General features: G+C 31.8%; 1 protein-coding gene across 1 annotated transcript; it reads right to left on the reverse strand.

Annotated features, from left to right (window-relative positions):
* Positions 1 to 1,269: 1,269 nt before the first annotated feature.
* LOC140040454 (uncharacterized) lies at positions 1,270 to 21,612 on the reverse strand. Its single transcript, XM_072086413.1, has 16 exons — positions 21,516 to 21,612; positions 15,513 to 15,625; positions 15,099 to 15,177; positions 14,396 to 14,453; positions 12,984 to 13,113; positions 12,587 to 12,687; positions 11,362 to 11,436; positions 10,985 to 11,055; positions 10,599 to 10,685; positions 10,155 to 10,272; positions 9,343 to 9,470; positions 8,985 to 9,085; positions 8,558 to 8,741; positions 8,182 to 8,277; positions 7,886 to 7,991; positions 1,270 to 7,732 (listed from the first exon to the last, which is right to left on the reverse strand). Exons 1-16 carry the CDS (start codon positions 21,580 to 21,582, stop codon positions 3,556 to 3,558), a joined length of 5,691 nt encoding a protein of 1,896 aa, XP_071942514.1. The 5' UTR covers positions 21,583 to 21,612; the 3' UTR covers positions 1,270 to 3,555.
* Positions 21,613 to 21,888: the final 276 nt, after the last annotated feature.

Raw genomic sequence — 21,888 nt, forward strand, 5'->3', positions numbered from 1 at the left:
TCCAGTTCAGGAATGTCAAATTCATCATCATCTATCTATTTAAGAAAAAAAGTAGAAAAATCCCATGACACCCATCAATCATGCTATAACTTAAAGTAAAGATGTATTGTCCCTTGAAGCACAAAAAATGAAGGTCAAAATATTCTAAATTTAAATTGGTCATATCAAAGTAATATTAAAGTTCTTCACTTAAGTCGAAAATTTGAGCCAAAAACAACAAGTTTACGTAATTAACAGGTAAATTAATTTGATTACATTTCGTCTGGAAAATCGTCAGGAGCGAAAGTAAACAAAGAGTTCAAACCATGCTAATTAGGATTGTTTACAACTTGTCACGGTTGAGAAGATCTTTTCATACAGATCGCTAGGAAGTGTTATGATTATGCATACAGAGTAGCCAAATAAGCGTGTGGCATTATGAGATAGGCCTATGTTTTTATCGAAAACTTTGACTGGAATGATGATTTTTTTTCCGACTAATTTTTGGTGAAAGTTAATAACTATTATGATACTTCAAAATGACCCACTTTTTTTCGAAATCTTTTTTTATAATTTTTTTTTGGAATTAGTCAAAGGGACAATACTGTACATCATGGAGGTATAATACCTCCATCATATGATGATGAATACATCTTAAAAGTATAAATGCATTAAAATTACAAACAAAAGGCAACAAACAAGCAGCTTGATTATCCTAAATCAATGCATTTGATAATTTACTATGCTAGACCGCCCTACCACACAGCATTAGACATTTCTACAAATTAGTAGGCCCAGAATAAAATGAAATAGGTCTAGGGCCTAGGCCGTCCATCATAAAACCGTCAAGGGCAGTCGCCGGTGGATTACAGCACTTTATTGGGCGGATCCACCTCGGCGACCGAGACAAGTGAAACGGGACAGGCTTAGCAAAACGGGGTTTAGTTGTCCAATAATCTGTTGACGTTTTACTTCAATAGTAATATTTCATCTGTAAAACAGTTACACTGATAGGCCTAAATGTACTTACTTGAACTGAATCTAGAGCTAAATCAATCTCTAAATTACCCGTAGCCTGCAAAGCACTTTCCAGTGCATCGGCCATGTTTACAAACATGTGTTGGCAGAAAAAGTTTACAATTTTGCCCAATTAACAAATTTACTGCTCTTTCCATCGAAAATGGCAATAGTCATCATCCTTCATTTGTTCACAAAATTAAAAGCTTACATTAAAAAAAGAAAACCATTTAAACACAGCAAACTGTTGAAAAAAAGACAATATTTGTTTATTATTTCAAGCACATAAAGTACATTGCCAAGTGTTACATTAAGATATGAACATTGATTTATATTAATCATTTCGTTTGACAGATTTTTATATATCCAACGAGGCACTTTAAAATAGGTCTACAAAATTTACATAAATTTTTGTTATTTTTCAAATATATGTGAAAATGTTGCGTGCCCAATTGCAATAGGCATAACTGACCTAAATGGTTAATATTGCAATTTCAATGCACTCCAGTATCATTGTACGTGTTTTCAATCTACAGAACACAATAAAAGTAATATTTCTTTCAAGAATACAATTATTGTTCAACTGACCCACATTAATATTGCAAGATTTGTTTATGTATTTACAGCTAACAAAATTCAACATCCCAAAAATAAATCTACCTAGAAACTGATTATAATTAGGACTAACAGTAGCTCTATTTTGTGTTACGGGCAACAAAATGTCTAGAAATTTAAAAAGATAGTTTAAAGATGTATTGTTCCCCAAAAAACATCAACAATGAAGATGATTAAAATTAGACTTTGAATAGGCCATTTTGCAGTTTAATAAAGTTAATCACTTAAATGAATATGAAAATAATAGTTTCACTTATAAAAAGACAAAATAAACAAATTATCTTCATTCAACAAAAAACCTATTGGCTGGCAGTCAATTTGACTATATTTTTGCTTTAAATTACAGTTTTTCATGTCAAAGTGAACTATTATGTGATATTAAAATGGCATATTCAACAAAATAAATGTTAACAAATTATATTTTTCAGAGATATCTTTAATCTTTTCCAATGAAGAAAAAATGATGTGAATAAACCATTAGCTATGACAGATGGTTTAACTTGTGTAAAAATTCACCTCAAATAAAGTAGAACCCTCTTTTGGGACATGCAGGGGGCACACATATTAAGGGATGTCCCCTTAATAGAGGTTATACTAAAGACTAAAATTGTAGAGTAGAGTATATTAATATATATCTATAGGTAATAAAGACTATAATTGGAACAATATTAATCATTTATGATTACATTATGTATGCATGTTATACCGAATTAATATCACAGTACAGTAATTATATTTGTTTTAAATTGTTGCATATGAAAGAACAAATGGAAACAACATTTCATAAATAAATAGTAATCAGCACCGTTAACTTATAATATAATACCACACAGTTAAACAGAACAATAATAATTGTATATTTATATATTTATACAATTTTTAAAAAGTAAATAAACTCCAAAAAAATCTCTACACCTACATATATATGCTTAAAATAATGTAAAATATATAATTTGTTTATATATTCAATTTCTTTCCTAAAACCTTCAACTTAATAACTAAAATACTCTCATTTATAATTATTTAAAATTCTATTAAAGGATTTACTATTGGCAACAAGACACTCCTTAAAATATGCTATAAAAAAGAACAACTGCATTTAAGCAATATTTTTAACTACACAGAACAATTATACAATATAGATATTTCATTAACAAATTTACACTTAAATACACATTTCAGTTTAAATAGGCTTTTAAAGTAACCAGTATGTGAGATGCCAAGCAGAATATTATCACTACATTCATAATATTTCTACTACCATGTTTGAATCTGAATAATATTATGTATCATAATCATTCCTATGGTAATCTTTCTAATCTCTTATTAAATTTCCAATTTTTTCTTGGAATACATAATTTGTTTTACTTTCCAATATACCTTTGTCTACAATTAATCAAAAGCAAGATTCATTTCTGTCACATTGCCCAACAATAACACACATTGATTTTGCATAATAACGCATTATTTACAATTTCTAAACTGCATTCAATTTCAATACAACTCGTTTTTAATATCAACAGAACAGACTACCAAGTGCAATATCTATATTAGTAGTTTTTGCAAATGATTGTTAATTATGTTTATTAAATGAAATTGTAATAACATGTAAATTACTGAAATTGGATATTTAAATGACATTGTCTATACCTTATTTTCCTGAACCCGCTTTTATTAACTTTGATATAATTTAAAATATAATTTAAAATTTAATATAAAATATAATATAAAACAACTATCTAATACAAAACAAAAACAAGAAAAATATTGAGGAGAAAAAAAAATAATATAAATAATAATGAATGTTTATATTTGTGCAATGGTACAAATTATGCCATTCGGTGAATGAGGAAAGGTTATATTTCCCCTCATTCCATTATTTGTACCATTCCACTCATAAACATTCATTTTGTATACTAATGTGATAAAGAAAAACTATTAAATTCAACTTTCTTTACTGATGACCGAAACAAGAGCCTCGTCCATCAAATCATCATCAATAGGACAAGGACTTGCTTGATTACTGGGAACACTAAGAGCTGCTGGAGACTTCACAGGTAGCATAATTGGAGAAGCAACTTGTCCTAATGGTGATGCAGCCATGATGCCCAGTGGTGATTGGGCTATCATACTTCTAGGCGATGTGGACCCTGGTTCAGTTTGTGTGTCACTAGATGAGTTTTTAGGATGGTGTTCCTTTTTAATCAATGCTTCCTTCTCGATTTCAAAAGTAGATTCTTCTTGAATGTCATCAATAACTAATTCACTATCACTTTCTACCTCACCAACAGGACTTACAGGTTTAGTCTTTTTTAAATTAACTGGTTCTTCACTTTTCACTAATGGTGGAGTTAATTCTTTCGACTTAGATGCAGGTTTGGCTACTACCTGACTAGGTGCACTCAGAGATTTCTGATCAGAAGTTGAATTTAAAGTTTTAGAGCTTCCTACTTTTAATGATTGCTTAGGAGATGGAACTTGAGGTTTTGGACTCGATGATTTGGAGGTTGTCAATGCTGGACTGGGAATCCTAAACTGAGTTGCTGGCGAGTCAGAAGATTTGTTTGAAATGTCCCTGTTGTCTTGATTGACTGCATCAACTTCAACCTTTTTCTGTGACATATCTTTCTTAAGATTTGTATTTGTGTTTCCACCGAGACTGTCCGTTTCAACTTGTCCTAACTTCTTTCTGAAGACCTCTCTGTCTGTAGTTTCCTCCTTACCTTTGCTTGCATCCAATTTCAAATCATTTGTCTTTGTGAAAAAACTGTCAGTTTTTTTTGCTAGTTGTGCATCAGGTTTGCGTAAATCTGATGATGTCTTACCAGCTGTATTATTTACATTGGTTATTTTTGTTTCACCAGATAATGATGTCTTGCTACTAGTGGTGTTACTAACACTTTTACCCAGTGTTTGCTTTTTAATTCCCTCTGCAGATACATTAGGCCGACTGACATGAGAGGTAGGGTTTGTTGGTGTCGCTTTACTACTGCTTACAACAGCAGGAAATTTACTTTTTGGAGAAGCAGTCAATTTTGGAGATTTGCTCAATATATTAGGTTTTCTTTGCAGAGAACTTGGTGAACTACTTGTTTTACCTGGTGTTTTCATGGGACTTGAAGGACTCTTTTGAATATTTCCACTTTTAGAAGAACTGCCTATCTTTGTAGGTACCTTGTTGGATGCAGGAGATGTTACCTTAATTGAAGGGCTTGATGTTGATATTGTCCTTGATGGATTTGGACTCATCTTGCTCTGTTTTGGACTTGATATTGAAGATGATCTATTAGCTAATGGTGAAGGTTTTGTGCTTACACTCACAGCTTTTAAACCAGATTTTGAAGTAGCCGGCTTACTGATGTTCGAGTGTGTCAGAGATTTTGAAGCCACACCAGAGCTTGCTTTTAATTTTTGAGTTTTAATATTTGATTGAGATTTAACAAGCATGTTTGACTTTTTATCTGTATCTAGCACAGAAGAGGAAACCAATGTGTGTGGCTTTGGTGAATCTGATGGTTTGGTTGTAGGAGCTTTTTGAAATTCCTTTAAATCATCTGATGAAGGATCATAATCATCTTTATGTTTCTGAGCTTTCATTTGTAAAACCTCAACAATTGAATTTATATTTTTTGATCTAAATGGTGATTTGTTCTTTTTCAAAGCCGCAGCTCCAGCAGATAACGGTGTTCCGGCTGAAAGAGGTGTTGTAGCTGAACGTGGAGATCCAATACCAGGTGACTGTGGCATTAAAACCAAAGGAGGTGGTTTGGGGGCTGTTACCTTTGTAGAAGTAACTTGCTTTGTACCAGTGGAAACTGGTGTCTTCACAGTGCTTGTACTAATTGATGGTGATTTATGTGTAACATCTGCAGAAAGTGGTTTATTTGAGATATTTGGTGAGGAAACTACAGCGACTGGTTTCTGCTGCATATTTTGCTTCTTTGATGCAGTAGGTTTTATTGAGCTAAATTTAGCTTTCTGCGTTGCTAACTTTTTAGCCAATACCGTTTTGGTTGTAGGTAGAGATCCAGGTTTGTGAATTGTAACCACTTTTTTAACTCCAGTTTGAAGTTTTCCTTCAGTTACCTTTTGTCCAGGTGTTACTTCTTTTGAGAAAGTCTTCATACCAGATGGTGTCTTTAGGTGAGACAAAGTTTTGTTAAAAGGATTTTGCTTTGTATCAGATTTAACACCTGTTAATTTTGATGGTTGCTCATTTGAAATATACTTCTTCTTTTCAATACTAGGAACTTTAAGAACAGATTTATTTGTACTTAACACTTCTCCTGTATATTCTGACGTATTCTTTTTCTGTGAAACACTTTTCTTATCTGGCTCTTTCTTTGGCTCCGGCTCAGTCAACTTATTCTCACTTGTTTCACCAACAGGTGGGTGGGCAAGTCTTACAGTTATCTTAGGTGGCTTGATATCCGTAGTAGCTGAACTAACTTTTTTTGCTTCTGATATCAACTGTTTCTTAGTCTCTGAACCTGTACGACTAAACTTTATTTTCAAAGGATCTGAAGATGGGGTCATGGTGAAACTTACTTTCGCTGGTGGTTCATCTTCAGTTTCAATTTTTCTTTTTCTCCTAGCCTTTTTAGGATGTTCTACAGTAGGTGGACTAATATTTGTTTCTTTCCTTTTAGTTTTCCTCTTTGCTTTCTTTGGCGGCTGCGGTGATGGCTGAGGAGATAACGAGCCTTCTCTTGAATCAGGTTTAAAGTTTTTAGGTTTTCCTTTAGAGATAAATGGTTGCTTTAATGACGCCTTATCATGACTAAATAAAGGTTTTTGTTCATTAAGTACATTTCTATTTGATCGATCGAGATCTAACATTGATGTCAATGAGTTATCACTTTTTCGCCGATGCATTAGAGATGGTTTTCCACTTGACTGCAATGGGTAAGATGATGCCAGTTGAGCTTTATTATCTAGCCTAGATTTGTAGTCTGTAAAATCTGATGCAAAAGAATTCTTGTTTTGATTATTTGATTCTAATGTCATATTAACAAGATCAAATGAAGATGCTTCGTCACTTTCAAGAAGATTTACCTCAAAATTTAAAACATCTGGGTCAATTTCAGGAAAGTCATCTTCAATCGAATCTCCTGAAAAAAAGTTAATTGGTGCATTTTCTGATAAATCGTTAGAGACAGGAGTAGGTATCTGTTCTGAAATACTAGTTGACGGTGTCTTTTCAACAGGTGTTGATGGGATGTCACCTTGCATAATCATTTCATTCTCTGGAGTATCAAGAGTACTTTTTGTACTAGTTCTGTTAGCTGACCAAGGTGTTGGTGTTAATGGTGATAATGCTGGCCAACTGTAGGAACCATGAGAACTTGTACTTTCTATTCGTTTGTGTTTGGAATCTATAGAATGGTTCAATAAATCACCTTGCGAAAATGGGAACTTAGAATCTCCTGTCATTACGGCAGACATGTCAGTAACAGAAGAGTATCTGCTTGTCGGTAATGATGTTTGTTGCATCATTGAAGTGGATGGTGTTCCAGGAAGAAAGAAAACAGGATCATCATTTAACTCATCATTAAATTGCCGTGGCGACCGACTGTCTGATGTGGATTTTCGCTTCCGTCTTTGTTTAACTTCTTTTGTTTTGACAACTGGACTGGCAACTGCAGATGCTTGAGTAGGCTGGACACGAAGAAGATCCATTAACATTGGATTTTGTGGGGGTTTAGTCATAGCTCCCATTGCAAGATTTCCAGCTAAATTTGTGTTTTGTAAAAGACTGGCCAACATTGGGTTTTGTGAAACTTTTGAATCATCCAATGATTTTAAATCAGGTTTTGGAGTGTCAGTGGTGGACGAACCAAACAGAGTAACCATAGACTGGCTTAGATCGCGCAATATACTTTTAGGCATTGTAGACCTAACGTTTCCCATCTTGTTGGTAATGTAATTCATAGTCGTTGAAGTCGGTTTAGGAGATGTAACATCGTTAATCCCTTTTGCGGAATTTGGCAGCAATGTATTTACTGATCCGGGTGAAAACATGGAAGGGACAGCTGAAGTACTCAAAGGTTTCCTAAACTTGTCCATCTTTGAATATGCAACTTTCATGATAGCTCTCATTGTGACTGGTATCGACATACATCTGAAAAAAAATTAAATGTGTAAATGGTAAATTATAAATAACAATTAATAATAATACCAAAAACAAAATGTAAAGTAAATTCTCATAAAAGAACCATCATTTAACTAGGTACAGTACATACCTTACCCACTTAAAACAGTCAAAAGAACTTACTTTTGTAAAACTTTAGTGGCATAATCATTGCAACATAGTGGTTCTTCACCTTGAGCTGTGTGGATAATGCACTTGAGATTGGAAACATCATTCAGGTCCATCTCAACTATTAAAAACAAATAGTACATTCCTTATTTTGTGCACTTAACAAATTATGATTTACTACAATGGGGAATAATGATTGTAGCACTGAGCTGTAAGTAAGCATTTCATACAATGTATTGAGAATTGCTTTGATTGGCTATCACACTAGTGTTAAACATTGTTAGTACATTGTAAAATAAAAAAAAAATTACCACAAGCCATTCCAATCTTGGCAGGATGTTCAAATGTTATTGTTAACTTATTTTGTGTAACTGCAGACACTTCAAATAAAAAAACTTCTGTTTCATCTACCGAAAAAAAATATAAATCATTAAAAATTATGTTTGATGTAAAGTTTGAGGTACACCCTGTATAGTTCTGAAAAGAACTGTTGAGTTACTCAAAAGTAAAATGAATGAATGAAAACTTATATCAACATAAAATAATCCCCTTAAAGTATTAAAAATATAATTAATAGAGCTATATAAATGCATCACTTTCTTGTCTACACATCTCTCAAAAACTAGAGAATTTGAGTGGTGCATGTATTGACAAATGAAAAGTGTAAGTAAAGTTGTTTGGAATTACCTTTGCAGGTGTCTGTTCTTACACAACTAGCAATAAGAGTGTTGTACACTGCTTGTTGTCGTAATGCTGTTAATATGGCAATGGCTTGGCTTGTACAGGTTAGTGGGATAATTGATTGCATAACACCTTTCATTTCTTTACTACATTCATTAATAAAGTAGCAATGCTGTTCACCAGGTAAAGTCTAACGTAAAAAACAAGAAAAGGTATAGTAATGATATTAAATTAAAAAGAGTCTAAAATACTGGATATACGTGTGGCTGTATTCATCATTTAACCAGGAAAGATTAAGATTACAGATTGTACTCTTTTTAAGGAATACACACCTGTTAAACATTTCCTATGAAATGAACAATGAATGGCATTTACTATAAAATTCTTTCTAAAGTATGTTATTGTACAGTATGACTATTTTAATAGGACTTACCACATAGTATCTGTTGCGCAATGCCGGTTTGGAACTTGGTAATGATGGATCTAGAGCATACCGACATATCAGTGAGTTGAGAGGTACAGCTGAGGATAGATCTTTTAAAAAAAAGAAAAAAATAGAACTTAACTAACAAGCCATGTATAATTACCTACATTAAAGATAGAAATATTGTATATAAATGTCTAGGGAGAAATACTCTCCCCTGGATGGTCGCCCTAGCCCCTTCCCCCCAACACATATGACTCTGCGGGTGATTCAAATATAATATAAAACAATTGCATACAATAGCAAAAATGAGTATATAATAGTATAGATACTGTCATTTTCAAGTATCAAACAATGTTGTACTTACTTTGGTTGATTGCTAAACGTTTAATTTGTATTATTGATAATGGCATCGGTTTGTTGAGTTTTAACACAAAGCAAGCTGGTATGTTCATACAGTTGCTGCTATTTAATTGTACAAAGTTGTAATGAGGTCTATTAAAAGAATAAAAATAATGTAGTTAGAAGTATATAAATAGAATTAAAAAAATAAACGGGTTTTTACTGGTTTTGGTTCAGGGATCAGTTTTCTAAACGCTTAACAAATCTTTAACAAAATAAACACAATCTTATTAATATTGATTGATCGATAGGTGTTTGGTATTTATTTCAGTTATCTGCAAAGTTTACTTTGCCTATACAATAAACATCATAAGTTTGTATATTACAAACATGATAAAAACAACTATGTATGTATTTTACAGAGAAAAAATTACTCAGAAGTAATGCTGAATATATCTATTAACCGTAACGTGTAAAGATGAAAAGAAAATGTTGTATAGCAGTACGGTATATCCGGATCTCGTTTTGTAAATTTATGTTTTAGAAAGGGCATATGAATTTTATCTCTGTTGCATATATTTACACTGTATTTATGTTTAGGGTGACAACATTGCTGCATGCTTCTTTAATACATCAAACATAAGAATTTATGTTTGAATTTGTTCATTCTCATAGATTTTCATGCCATTTCACATTCTATGTTATGAATCAACATCTGGATAATTATCTTTTAAGCTCATAAACCAAACAATAAAATTTTAACAACATTATCAGTTGTTTGTTTAGATATTCAAACAATAATTAGATAAATTTAAAACCGTTATTTGTAAAGTTTACCCTTTTTTCCCATCTGACGGTGTCACCACATTCAATGTACTACTGCACTGTAATCTCTTCTGCTGTGAACTATCTAAGAGTACGCTTAACGACAAGCCCAGGTTTTCTGGTAGAGGATCTAAAATACACATAAACCATATTTCAATATCCACTGTACTAATTAGAAAACCGTCCATTATTGAGTGGTTATAAAAAAAATAGGTAGGCATATAAAAAGTCTTGTAAACTTGTTTATAGAATAGCTTTAACTCTCATGGGCCTACAGCTAAACACACTGTAAAGTACTCTTCCAAGCTTAAACTAGGGTGAAACCTTCCAGGCTTAAACATAGTTTTATTACTATGTTTAATATTAATATCGATGAATCACTAAATATAAATAACTACTAATTAATCTATACATTATTCTGTTGCTGCTCGAGACCTGAAATTAAACTTATCTTACCTGACATGCTTAAAAGGGTTGATGTCTTTTTCTCTACATTTAGCAAATCGTAGGGCGACACAAAAAAGGTCAATCTCATTGGATAACCTAAATAAAATAAGGTTAACAACATGAAATCTTGATAAATGAATCCCTACTAAATGTCCCTTTAATAAATGTGTTCCAAAGGAGAGGTTTAACTGTAGATACATTTTACACTTAGTTAAATTGGGTTTAAGAAGGAATAAGATACAGTTAAGTAAGTGCTCAGACAACTACTGTACTACTCCTCAACAGTTACCCTGGAGAAAATTGCCAAGTATCACCTTTTGAACAATGATAAAAATAAACAGGAGTTTAAAATTTGGATTTTTCTCACTTAATCTTAAAAAATTAAATATACTTACCACCAACTCTTGGTGACATGAAGCCAACTAAACCTTTCAGTATAAGTACCATAACATTGGTAGTTGACATGCTTAAATAATTAATAAATAAATGAGTAATAATAAATCATGAATATTTTTAATGCTAAACATTATATGAAACTGAAATAATTGATCTAATTTCACAATACTGTAAACAGGGGACACTCTTATTAAGAGGACACTTTTTTGGGTCCCAAAGATGTCCCCTTAATAGGGGTTCTATTTTGATAAAATATTTTCACTACTGTTCTGTTTAACAACAATTCTAACTTACAGTACATACGTATTATATATTTCAATAATTTTGTTTGTAGTGTATTTTATTACATTTATGTTATAAAGTCAGTTATACATACCAGCTAAATTTAAATACTTTCTTGAGGTCATCCTCTAATGTTTGAAGACATTTGAATGCATCCCTTTTAACTGAGCTGTGAAAACGAATATGTTAAACAGACAGAGAAAATGATAAAATTAATGTGTGGGTAAAGATTAATTTATGCTCGTCTATGTATTATACTGTACAGATGAGAATTATAATAGAAATACCAGTTTACACTATATATGTGTCTACTAAACTCTGGTACAATTCAGGCTGTATGGTATATAGATTACAAGTGTAAAATGTTTGTAAAATATTCATATACTGTACACCTTATGTGTCAGTTCTTGGTCAATTTTACTGAATTTAATATGCTGTTGTGTTGAAGCAACAACATTCTTATTATTTTAATTACTTTATTATAAAAATAAATATTAAAAACGGCAGTCAATAAATTAAATAAATTGTATATACTGTATAGTAATTTAAAATAAATTAAATATTTATTTTTTAAATATTAAAATTTAATTAAAAAAATAATTTTAAATTAATCACCATTATAATTAATTCACTTACAAATTTTAGAATATATTATATAGTTATTTTTTTTTATATTCAAATTCAATTAAAAACATTTAGGTTACACTACAATTAATTGTTCCTGGCCAGACTTCTGATATTGTATTGTTTTATAAAGACAAATAAAATATATGTCTGTACCTGAGCTTTAAACCATCCTTTAGTAATGTTTCTCTTAAAATGAATTTTTATAATTATTTAGAAGGTTTGATCAAGAAAAAAAACCAAAATAAACTTGACAGCATTTATATATTCTATGATGTAATATAAAATTATCAAATCTAATATTAAAATCAATTAAATCATATTTTACAAGGGAAACAAAGTTCAAGTATCATTTATGATTACTATTTTAATTAAGTATAACATTTTATGGAAGATTCTAGTGAAATGAGAAGTTTCATAATCTAAATTATTTTTAGCTCCTTGTTAATTTATTTTTCAGCTGATGGGATGTTTACAGCATGAAGAATAATATAATAGTGAATGTTATATGAATTATATCTTTAAAATAAAATCCCCTCATATTTTCTAGCTTAAAAATGGCTTATGTTACAAGCTAAAATGGAATTCCTAGTTAACAATTTCTATTGTTAATATACACATTTGAAACCACATTTGTAATGCTACTATGTCAGTCTTAAAAAATAATTTTACAAAAGAAAAATATAAAAACTTACACATCACATGCCAAATGATAAAAACTGTTTAAGCCTCTAAGATGCTCTAGAAACTTCTTAAAATTGCTTTTTTTTAAACAGTCACACATCTCAGGACAGCTCTTAAAAACAAAAACGAAATAGCTATTGATTCATCAAAAAACCCATTATACATAAAATGTCAAAAAAAATAAAATAAAAACGATACATTAGGTTAAGTCCAACACATCAGTTTATAATGTTAAGCCCATATACAGTATTGAATCTGCCATTGCTAACATGCTGTATGACAGAAATGTCTTATTAGGTAAAAATGTGGCTTTGTGGCCTACAAGTATGGTATTAACTGTCTAAGTCCTACGGTCTTGGATTAAATGACAGCCTATGACAACCTATGTTTATCCTTTGAAGTACATACAATGGATTCGTCTTGGTCGCATATTTTAACATCCTCAACAGCGCCATTTGCCTCCAACATCACCTCAACATAGAATATATCTGCGCTGAAGAATACTTCCCGTGAATTTTGACTTGTATGAAACTTTAGTCTAAGTTAATAAAATTATAAATTAGAAAAAGTTAAAAAATATCATGTGTTTATTTTGTATTTAAAACTTATTACGGTATAGTATAGTAGTGACTTTTCACTTAAATGTTGACTTACACAGGTAAAATAATGAAGTCAGGGTTTGTACCGGAAGCCCCTCAGGAAGCTAGAACCACCCAGGAAATAATAAAGGGAAGAGATCCACCCATTTAATACAATTGGAGTAGAACAGTTTACCAGACTTTTTTATCAGATTAAGAAATTGTGGTTACAAAATTTACATTCGATTGAATGTAGAATTTTCCAGTTGGGAATTCTATTCCTAAAAATAATAAACTACTATTAAAAAACAAATCTTTCCGGAAATTGAAGTGAAACGGATTTGGGAGGTGGTTGTGGAAGTTAGCCACCCGGAAATGTTTTGCATTTAGATCAGGAAATTGTTGATAATACTCATAACATTTACATTTAGCTTTCCAGATGTGTATTCTATACTCTATAGCTATGTTTCCGAATTCATTTCTCAATCAGAGTTATTGCAGAGTTACATCAGGGTGTAGATTGTTCTGCGTTAAAACGTTTGATATATAGTACTACAAATAAGAAGTGCTTGTCTATAATTATCTTAACCAATCAGGTTTAAATTACAACGGATATACCTTTAAAACCTATCAGTTATATCGAAGGTACATCATAGTTGTATCACAATAAACAAATGACAAAAGAAAACAGATCCCACAAGCTCTTTACTGCAGATGTAACCCGCATAAGATTTGGATTAGCTTAAAAGTGTGCATAGAACTGAACTAACTCCAGTGTTTGTAAACTGTCTCAATATCAATTTGTTTCTTCAGGTTATACTTTTTATCTACCATACAATATTTACATTATCAATGGCAATGGGCTGATTAGCATACAATACAATTTTGTATGTTGCAAGACATCTAAAATTACATTAATCTCACTTTCATTTCAAAATAATACTTTTGACCAAAATGAATTATGATATTTCAAAATTGAAATAAAATGTATTCGACCATAAACATTTTGATGTTGTTAACTAAAGAAAATAACATTTTTCTTTTTAATTTAACTACGTCTACTATTACTTATTATATATATAATAAATTTTATAATTTTGTATTTAATAAATAATATAAGAAACTAGTACTTTAATACTTAGGAATTATTATTCAGTATCTGATCTTTGGTGACTCAAGACAGACAACAAAATCTGACTAATAGAAATATGTTTTAATACAAAATTGCAACATTATGCTTACCCAGCCTGCTTTGCGTGCGTTTTCAATCGTTCAACCATGGCAGGCAAGGACATTGAACCTTTTGGCAAAAGGAAATCAAACAATTATGTAAAGAGTATTCAGACTGCACATAGAAAAACTATGAACTTTATTCATAAAGCTATATTTGTTGAATTATATATTCATAATATTAACAAAACAATATACATTTATCTAAGGCCGTGTTTCTGCAGCCAAAACAAAATTATCAGTTACTTTTTTAATCAATAAAGTGTGCATGATCAGTTATTACCAAACAACCTGATGCCCCATCAACAATTTTTCCTCCAGGTCAAAGGTTAAACATTATCGCATTTATCCAATAATTATGAATGAGATAATTATCAGTTAATTTGTCTCAAGTGGAATCGGTTAAACCCGGTTTCCACAGGCAGTTTATCGGGTAACGTTAATCGGTTAATTATTGGTTAATTTTTGGCTGCGGAAACATGGCCTTATATTTTATAAGCACTGCAGTACAATAGTTACAGTGCAGATTGGCCAACATTTCATTTACAGTGCAGATCGGTTGACGTTTCATTTCGGCCACCGTATACCCAATAAACATCTAGGCAATATCAAGTAAAACGACAATGGGAGTAAAGATAAACCTATGAATTTAGGCATTCATAACTGAAGGCCAAAATGATATCAGAAAATTGAATAAAAACTTAAAGTTATATACCATTAATGGCTTGCTTGAGTTGGTCTAGGCAATGCTGCAAGCGCTCTGCGTCCACAGATGAAGGTTCTTGACACTTGGCCTGAAAAAAAGTACATTTTTTTTTATGCCGTACTGTACTTTTATGAACATTCTAAATCACATACACAATATACATACACATTTTATGTGAATATCCTAAAAGATACATAGTAAATAGTAACATAGCATCCTACATTTAAAAAATAGTGAAACTACTGTAAGTTAGGGATGCATGCGTAGAGTAGCCAAAGCAATATCTTATTTGGGCAAAACACTATGAAAACGTAGATTAATATTGAAATAAAGAGTTGCTGATAAACATTTGTTTGAGAACACATAATTATGACCACCATGTACAAAACCAAAATGTTTAAAACCAAGATAACTAGTATTTACCATAACTGTACGCAACTTTCGGCTTGTATTTGACCATTCTTTAATCTGTTGACTTGTGGTGCGCAGTTTTGCCATTAATGAGGAGAGTACTTCTTCTTGGTTGCCATTGAGAACTATAAAATAGATTGAATAATATTAACAATGGACTGTAATATAGAACAGGTAATGATAGGTAATGATAGGTAATGTATACAGTCAATCTTTTAGGAAAATATATAACCAGTCAGAGATAGGCACAATATGAGTGAGTGAGTGGCCGAGCGGTTAAGACAGTGGAACCGTAATCACGTAGCCATAACATCGGCAGGGGTTCGAGGCTCACTCACTCCATGGTTCTGGTGGTAGAACGAGTCTTCTCGGATAAGGACTATAAACCATAGGTCTAGTGTACACAACTTGCTTGTGTGCACTTTAAAGAACCTAGTACATCTTTCGAAACGAGTAGGGGGTTACCCCGGTGTATTAGTACATCACAGCCACTGATCACCAACTGGGCCCTCTGGGAGATCAGTCTTTGACTGAAGAGGTCACCCAGTATAAAGATAAAACAAACAATAAATGTCTTGTATTTGTAGTCTACTATGTTAAACATAAATTAACTGGTAATCAGTAATATACTAAGAATAATTAGGCTTTAAGTAAGTTTGAGTTGATCATTTCTATTCTCAATTTTGTATGATTTGTAGAAAAGAAAAACAAGATGTAGCCAAATTTGTATTATAGAATACTACACTAAATGTACAGTGTAGAAAGATACATAAATAAATTTATAATACATATCTTTATAATACATTATGTACCTCGCTGGAAAGATTCTTATTTTTGCTACTGTACTAATAGTTTGAAAGGCATATACACTGAATAAATTGCATAAAAGATATCTATATGTACACACCATACATGTTTAACAATGGATTTTTTCATTACGTACATACTGCATCAACATAATATCATTTTGTAAGCATTGGAGAATTAATAAAATGATAAAAGATGCATGAGAAATACAGTTCAGTGGCAGATACACATTACGTTGTAATAAATGTTAATTATGCCAAAAGGCAAATTTCTTTCATACATCATTTTCCCTATGCTATTCCTCATACTAAACGTACTGTATTTGTTTTTTATATAACAATATACATCAATTCATGAAAGGGATTTTAATACATGAAATTTAAAACAAGAATTTTATAGACATTAATTATATATACAAAAGACTAATATAAACAAATATAAAAATAATTAATGAATTTCTTTCTCTCAAAATGCAATAACTTGTTATCATCTCGAATATTCAATAGTATAGTTACTCGAAAAAGAACAAACAAAGTGAATTATTTAAAGATAAATTTATGTTCACTTCAAATAATGTTGCTGGGAAACATAGTCAACAGTATGCATAATGTGCTGTGCATACAATTAAACTCATTCAGTAAAAACTATCAACATTGTTCTCACTCCACATGGCTGCTTTTAGTATGTATTTTTCTGACCAGTTGGTCTGTAGGCCTACAGCATGTCGTTTATATATATTTTGTCATTTTGAGTATTTTGGAGGAAATAAGTATTATTATTATTACAATGTGGGTTATGTTCTCCCTTCGGAAATGAAGGCATGATATAGACAATTACATTTTTTCTTATCTTATTCACCAAGGAATTGAAAAATTACTAAGCAATTAGCATTATTATAGTTTATTACAAAATTATCACAATCAGAAGGCAAAAGTGTTTGAAGATGGGTAAAAATAAAGAATATTTATATTAAAATCATAATAGACAATGTCATGCTTCATATCCTATGGGATATATGGGTCATTTACATTGGAGTTCCACATTTAGTCAAAGTCTAGACAACCTTAAATGATAACATAGGGTGATCTACTGCAAGTATCATAAAGGTCAGAAAGAATATGCATGGCCTAGTTATTTGGTTATAACCTCCATCAATTTCAGCTGAGTACAATACTCTACAACATTATAATATATTCAGTTCAGTTCAACATTAAATATACAAGCAACATACATTAGGGATCCTCGTTCTTCATACTGTTAACTAGATGACTGGTCAAGGAATCCTTAAAACGGTATATTATCCCCCACTTGAAGGCGTTTGGATGTTGGATTACTGATTGTGAAATCGTGGTTCGAATCCAACTCTCGCCGCATTGCTTGTATCCTCAGGCAAGACACTTTATTCAGGTGTATAAAATGGGTACCGGTTAGATCAAGTCACACCTTTGCGCAGCTTACTATTTCTGCATTATGGGAGTATGTTTCCATACGTATTTGATCCAAAAAATGACCGGGGTAATAATGTGCAGCGCATTGAGAGCTTGCTTATCGTGCTATTGAATGAATTATTATTATCATTTGAGATAATTCTTATAACGGGAACACTTGAAACAAATGAGTGGCCATTTATGTTTGTAACTACGGCCAACCCTTATTTAGAGGACACACTATAGCTATTAAGGGGAGACAATTTAATGTGGACGTTCTAGTTTTTTTTTTTTACATATACATATACAGTATGTTGTTAAAGTGTCTAAAGTAAATGTTCGCATATAAGAATTGCTATAAAACACATCTCGTTGATACGCTCACTCAACACGTTGAAATGCAGGCATATATTGCATGACTGTGCAAGGCTTCAACCTGCCATTCTGATTAGATTACGGTAGTCAATTTGATGCAGTCAAAATTCAGATTCATAGAAAAGGGTGCATCAGGCCCCAGTCTTCATCCCCCTCCCCTTCTTCAAAGTGTGATTGTGTTCGATTTGACTATCCAGTTGTTATAATCATATTGCCCAATATATATTTTTAAATAGCAATTTATATAGCGCAATATCTGCAAGCATACAGTACCCTATAATTTCAGGGTATGCCTAGACTAGAACTGATTCAACCAGTATTCAGTATAGAAGTATATATTGTTAGATAGGTCAAGGTTAAAGGAGTTGAAAGGCAGATGTTATGCGCGATTTGAACGATTTGCGCAATTTGAAATTGCGCAAAAAAAATCCTTGCGCAATTTGAATTGAAACATGTGTTTCAAATTGCGCAAGCAACGTATTAAATTGCGCAAGTAATCTGCAAATTGCGCAAGGTTTTTCGACAGATTGTGAAATCATGCACACCCATATTTTTATAGTAATTTCTAAGAATGATTCAAAATTAAACATAAATATCGCATTTCCTTATTTTAGTAGTGCAAATATTGTTATAAGTTAGCATACCGTCGAAGAACCGACGAAGGAAAACGAAGCGGTGGTGTTCCACCAGGCGGGCGCGGCGCGGGCGGCCGGCTATACTACTCTAGCCTAGCTAGGGTCTGGACTACTGATACTGACTAGGTTACATGGCCTAGCTTAAACTAATATTAAAAACTTAAAAAGTGAGTATTAAACATTATCTTCATTGAAATGGTCTTATTTATATAATAAAATACTAAATTTTAAACTCCTCTGCCTAGGCCTAGCCTAGCCATGTATGGGAAAATTTACAGTTCGTTTTCAAATTGCGCAAAGGTGTCATATTGCGCAAGAACTATCTTGCGCAATTTACAAATTGTGCAGCGCAATTTAAAATTGCGCAAAGATTTTCTTGCGCAATTTGAAATTGCGCAAGTTGATTGCGCAATTTCAAATTGCGCAAAAAAATCCTTGCGCAATTTTAAATTGCGCAAGAATTCTTTGCGCAATTTCAAATTGCGCAAGGATTTTTTTGCGCAATTTCAAATTGCGCAAATCGTTCAAATCGCGCATAACACAGCCAAATAGTGACAGGAAATAAATATAACATTATGAATAAACTGTCTTTAAAAGATATCTATTTTTTGCAATACAGTTCAAATTTATAATGTTTTATAGTATACCTGTAGTAGGTTTACAGTAATATAGTGTTTCTTCTATTCTAATTCTAGTCTGACATTAGGATAAATTACTCTATAAAAAAACAGTTATTTTGTTGTTCTTGATGAGGATAGCCATTATTTTATAACAAGTTTCAGATTCTTATTAATTTTTTAAAATATGGTTTCTATAGCAACTTTTTAACAACATACAGTAGTACAATTGATACTTAATTTGTAAATAGCAAAAACTATAAAAATTCAATTAACAACCTCTTTTTATGTACAATGTCTTTCTTGCTTATCACCAAAATAAATTTGCTATACTGTAATAGAAAATAGAGTTCTTGTATTTTTGCTAAACATCCCACATTATTAAACATTGGTTATCTAAATGACCACGTGCACAATTGTAGTGAGAAGGTTTTAAACTATGTCACTAATTCACACCAATCAAAACGCTGGTGTGTGCAAACTCAGGAGTTTTAGGTGATGTGAAAACAAGTTATTAGTTTAATACTTTATAAAGTCTACCTGTACCTACAGTACTGTAGTCCTACTACTTTACACAAACAAGAATCACAAAAAAAAAAATATTGTTTGAGTGAAACTCCATGAAGTGACACAGTCATCGAGCATCAATAATAGAGAGGTGCTGATCGAAAAATGTCATAAAAGATATTTTATGGTCTTTAACAGTTCTTGGAAATCATTCTTTTAAATAACAACTAGATAATACAATAGTCAATACATGAATAAAATAATATAATTTCCTTTAACTTGGTTGAAGGACACAAGTTCACAATTAGGGCACAGTACCAAGGAATTTAGGTTGGGGTGCTCAGATGACATCAGAGGTGGTGATGTCACCTCCAGCAGTCTTTTTAAAAAAGTAGGCGTCAAATATATATCCACGGATCCTGTAGTAAATCCCTTAATGTGTGGATACACTTGCACTAAAGTCAAAAGAACTATCATAAAACATTATGTTAATTTCAGAACTTGGGTTAATTGAATATTTTCAAATTCCTGGATCAATGAAAAAAACCAAACATTTAAATAAATTGGAATATATAATGATATGTTTTCTGGATGGACTCATTCAGTAAAGTATAAGGTATTTGCAGTAAATTGTAATGAATATGGACTGTAAATTTTGTTAGTATTCATCATTTATTACATACAAGTTTTGAAGGGCAAGGTTATGAGAAGGAATGTCAATGGAATTCTAAAGATTCAGTTCACTAATCTCCACTCAAAGGATTATACATAATTTACTAGATAAACAAAACACATAATAATACAATTTTTTTACTTTTCGATCTACTGTACTAATTATAGAAAAAATACTTTAAATAACCATTAATATACCCCCCAGTGAAAATTACAGTTAATAATCAATAGAAGTAATAATAATGGGGTAATGATATTGATAATCAATTACAGTCATCACCAATTTTGTGGGATCACAAGGCAGAATCAGATTTACATTTTTCGCCTAAACAGTGATATAGAAAAAAGAAAAGTACATTCATTTTTACCAGCAAAATCTTTCATTCATGCTCTGATCTGAATATGGAGATAAGAAGTAATCTTCAATGATCGATATATAATATAAACTGTATGTACATGATCATTCAATATTTAATGAGAGGGGGTCCCAATCGTCTTGTCTGCAGTACAGGTGAGAAATGGTTGTACTGACTAAATTTCACCTTGGGAAATAATAAATTGGCCTACTTACTACCATGCTACTACTAGTGGGAATCTCTACTAGTTACTAGGCCTACAAACTACAGGATTTCACCTCTCTGTGTAATTATATTATTCCAAAGGCGGCGGCATAAAAACATTAATGGTAATAATCATATTAAATAATGTGCGTGCATAAGAAATTAATTAAATTCCACAATGCACCCACACATTTTTTCAAACTTCACACATTAGAGGCTAACCAAGTGTCTTCTGTGTTGAACACTCTGTCAGTGTCAAGTCACTGAGTTTGTTGTTGTACGTAGCCTACAACCAAAACAAACCATAACACTACAGCAGCCTAACTTTCCTGGTTGTAGACCCTGCAAAACTATAATTAATTGTTTCTAAATTCTATTTTTCAATGCTGATTTACTAAAGAACGATTTAGATTACCGTGAGGAGGTTTTTCCCCGCCATTTACGGAACTGGAAAATGATAAATTCTGCATTCCGTCAGCCATGGTTTCCCTGTTCTGTGTAACATTTGCAAGAAGGAACTATAAATTATAATTGTCTACGCTTGAGTGAACACAACATAATACAAAGGCTGTGTGCAATGAACTGACACTTTCCAATGTTATGGTAAATCAGATACAATAATAGTACTGTACACTGATTATGATGAAAAACCACAATATACAGTAATTGTGGGTGGGTGGGTGCATGTGTCAGGGAAGTAGGTGTATGGAAGGCTTAAAAATTGAATATTATACAAATAATCGATCTATGGATTTGCATTTGAAATGATTTAAAGATGATAAGAAAAA

This window comes from Antedon mediterranea, chromosome 2 (genome assembly GCF_964355755.1).
Source record: "Antedon mediterranea chromosome 2, ecAntMedi1.1, whole genome shotgun sequence".
NCBI lineage: Eukaryota > Metazoa > Echinodermata > Crinoidea > Comatulida > Antedonidae > Antedon > Antedon mediterranea.

Excerpts from the sequence above, each read along its gene's own strand:
- LOC140040454 (XM_072086413.1), bottom strand. The coding sequence starts at position 21,582 with ATGGCTGACGGAATGCAGAATTTATCATTTTCCAGTTCCGTAAATGGC. Across the intron at positions 12,688-12,983 it reads GCGACCAAGACGAATCCATT|AGCTGTCCTGAGATGTGTGA; the intron begins GTATGTACTTCA and ends TTTGTTTTTAAG. Across the intron at positions 9,471-10,154 it reads CCGTCAGATGGGAAAAAAGG|ACCTCATTACAACTTTGTAC; the intron begins GTAAACTTTACA and ends TTCTTTTAATAG.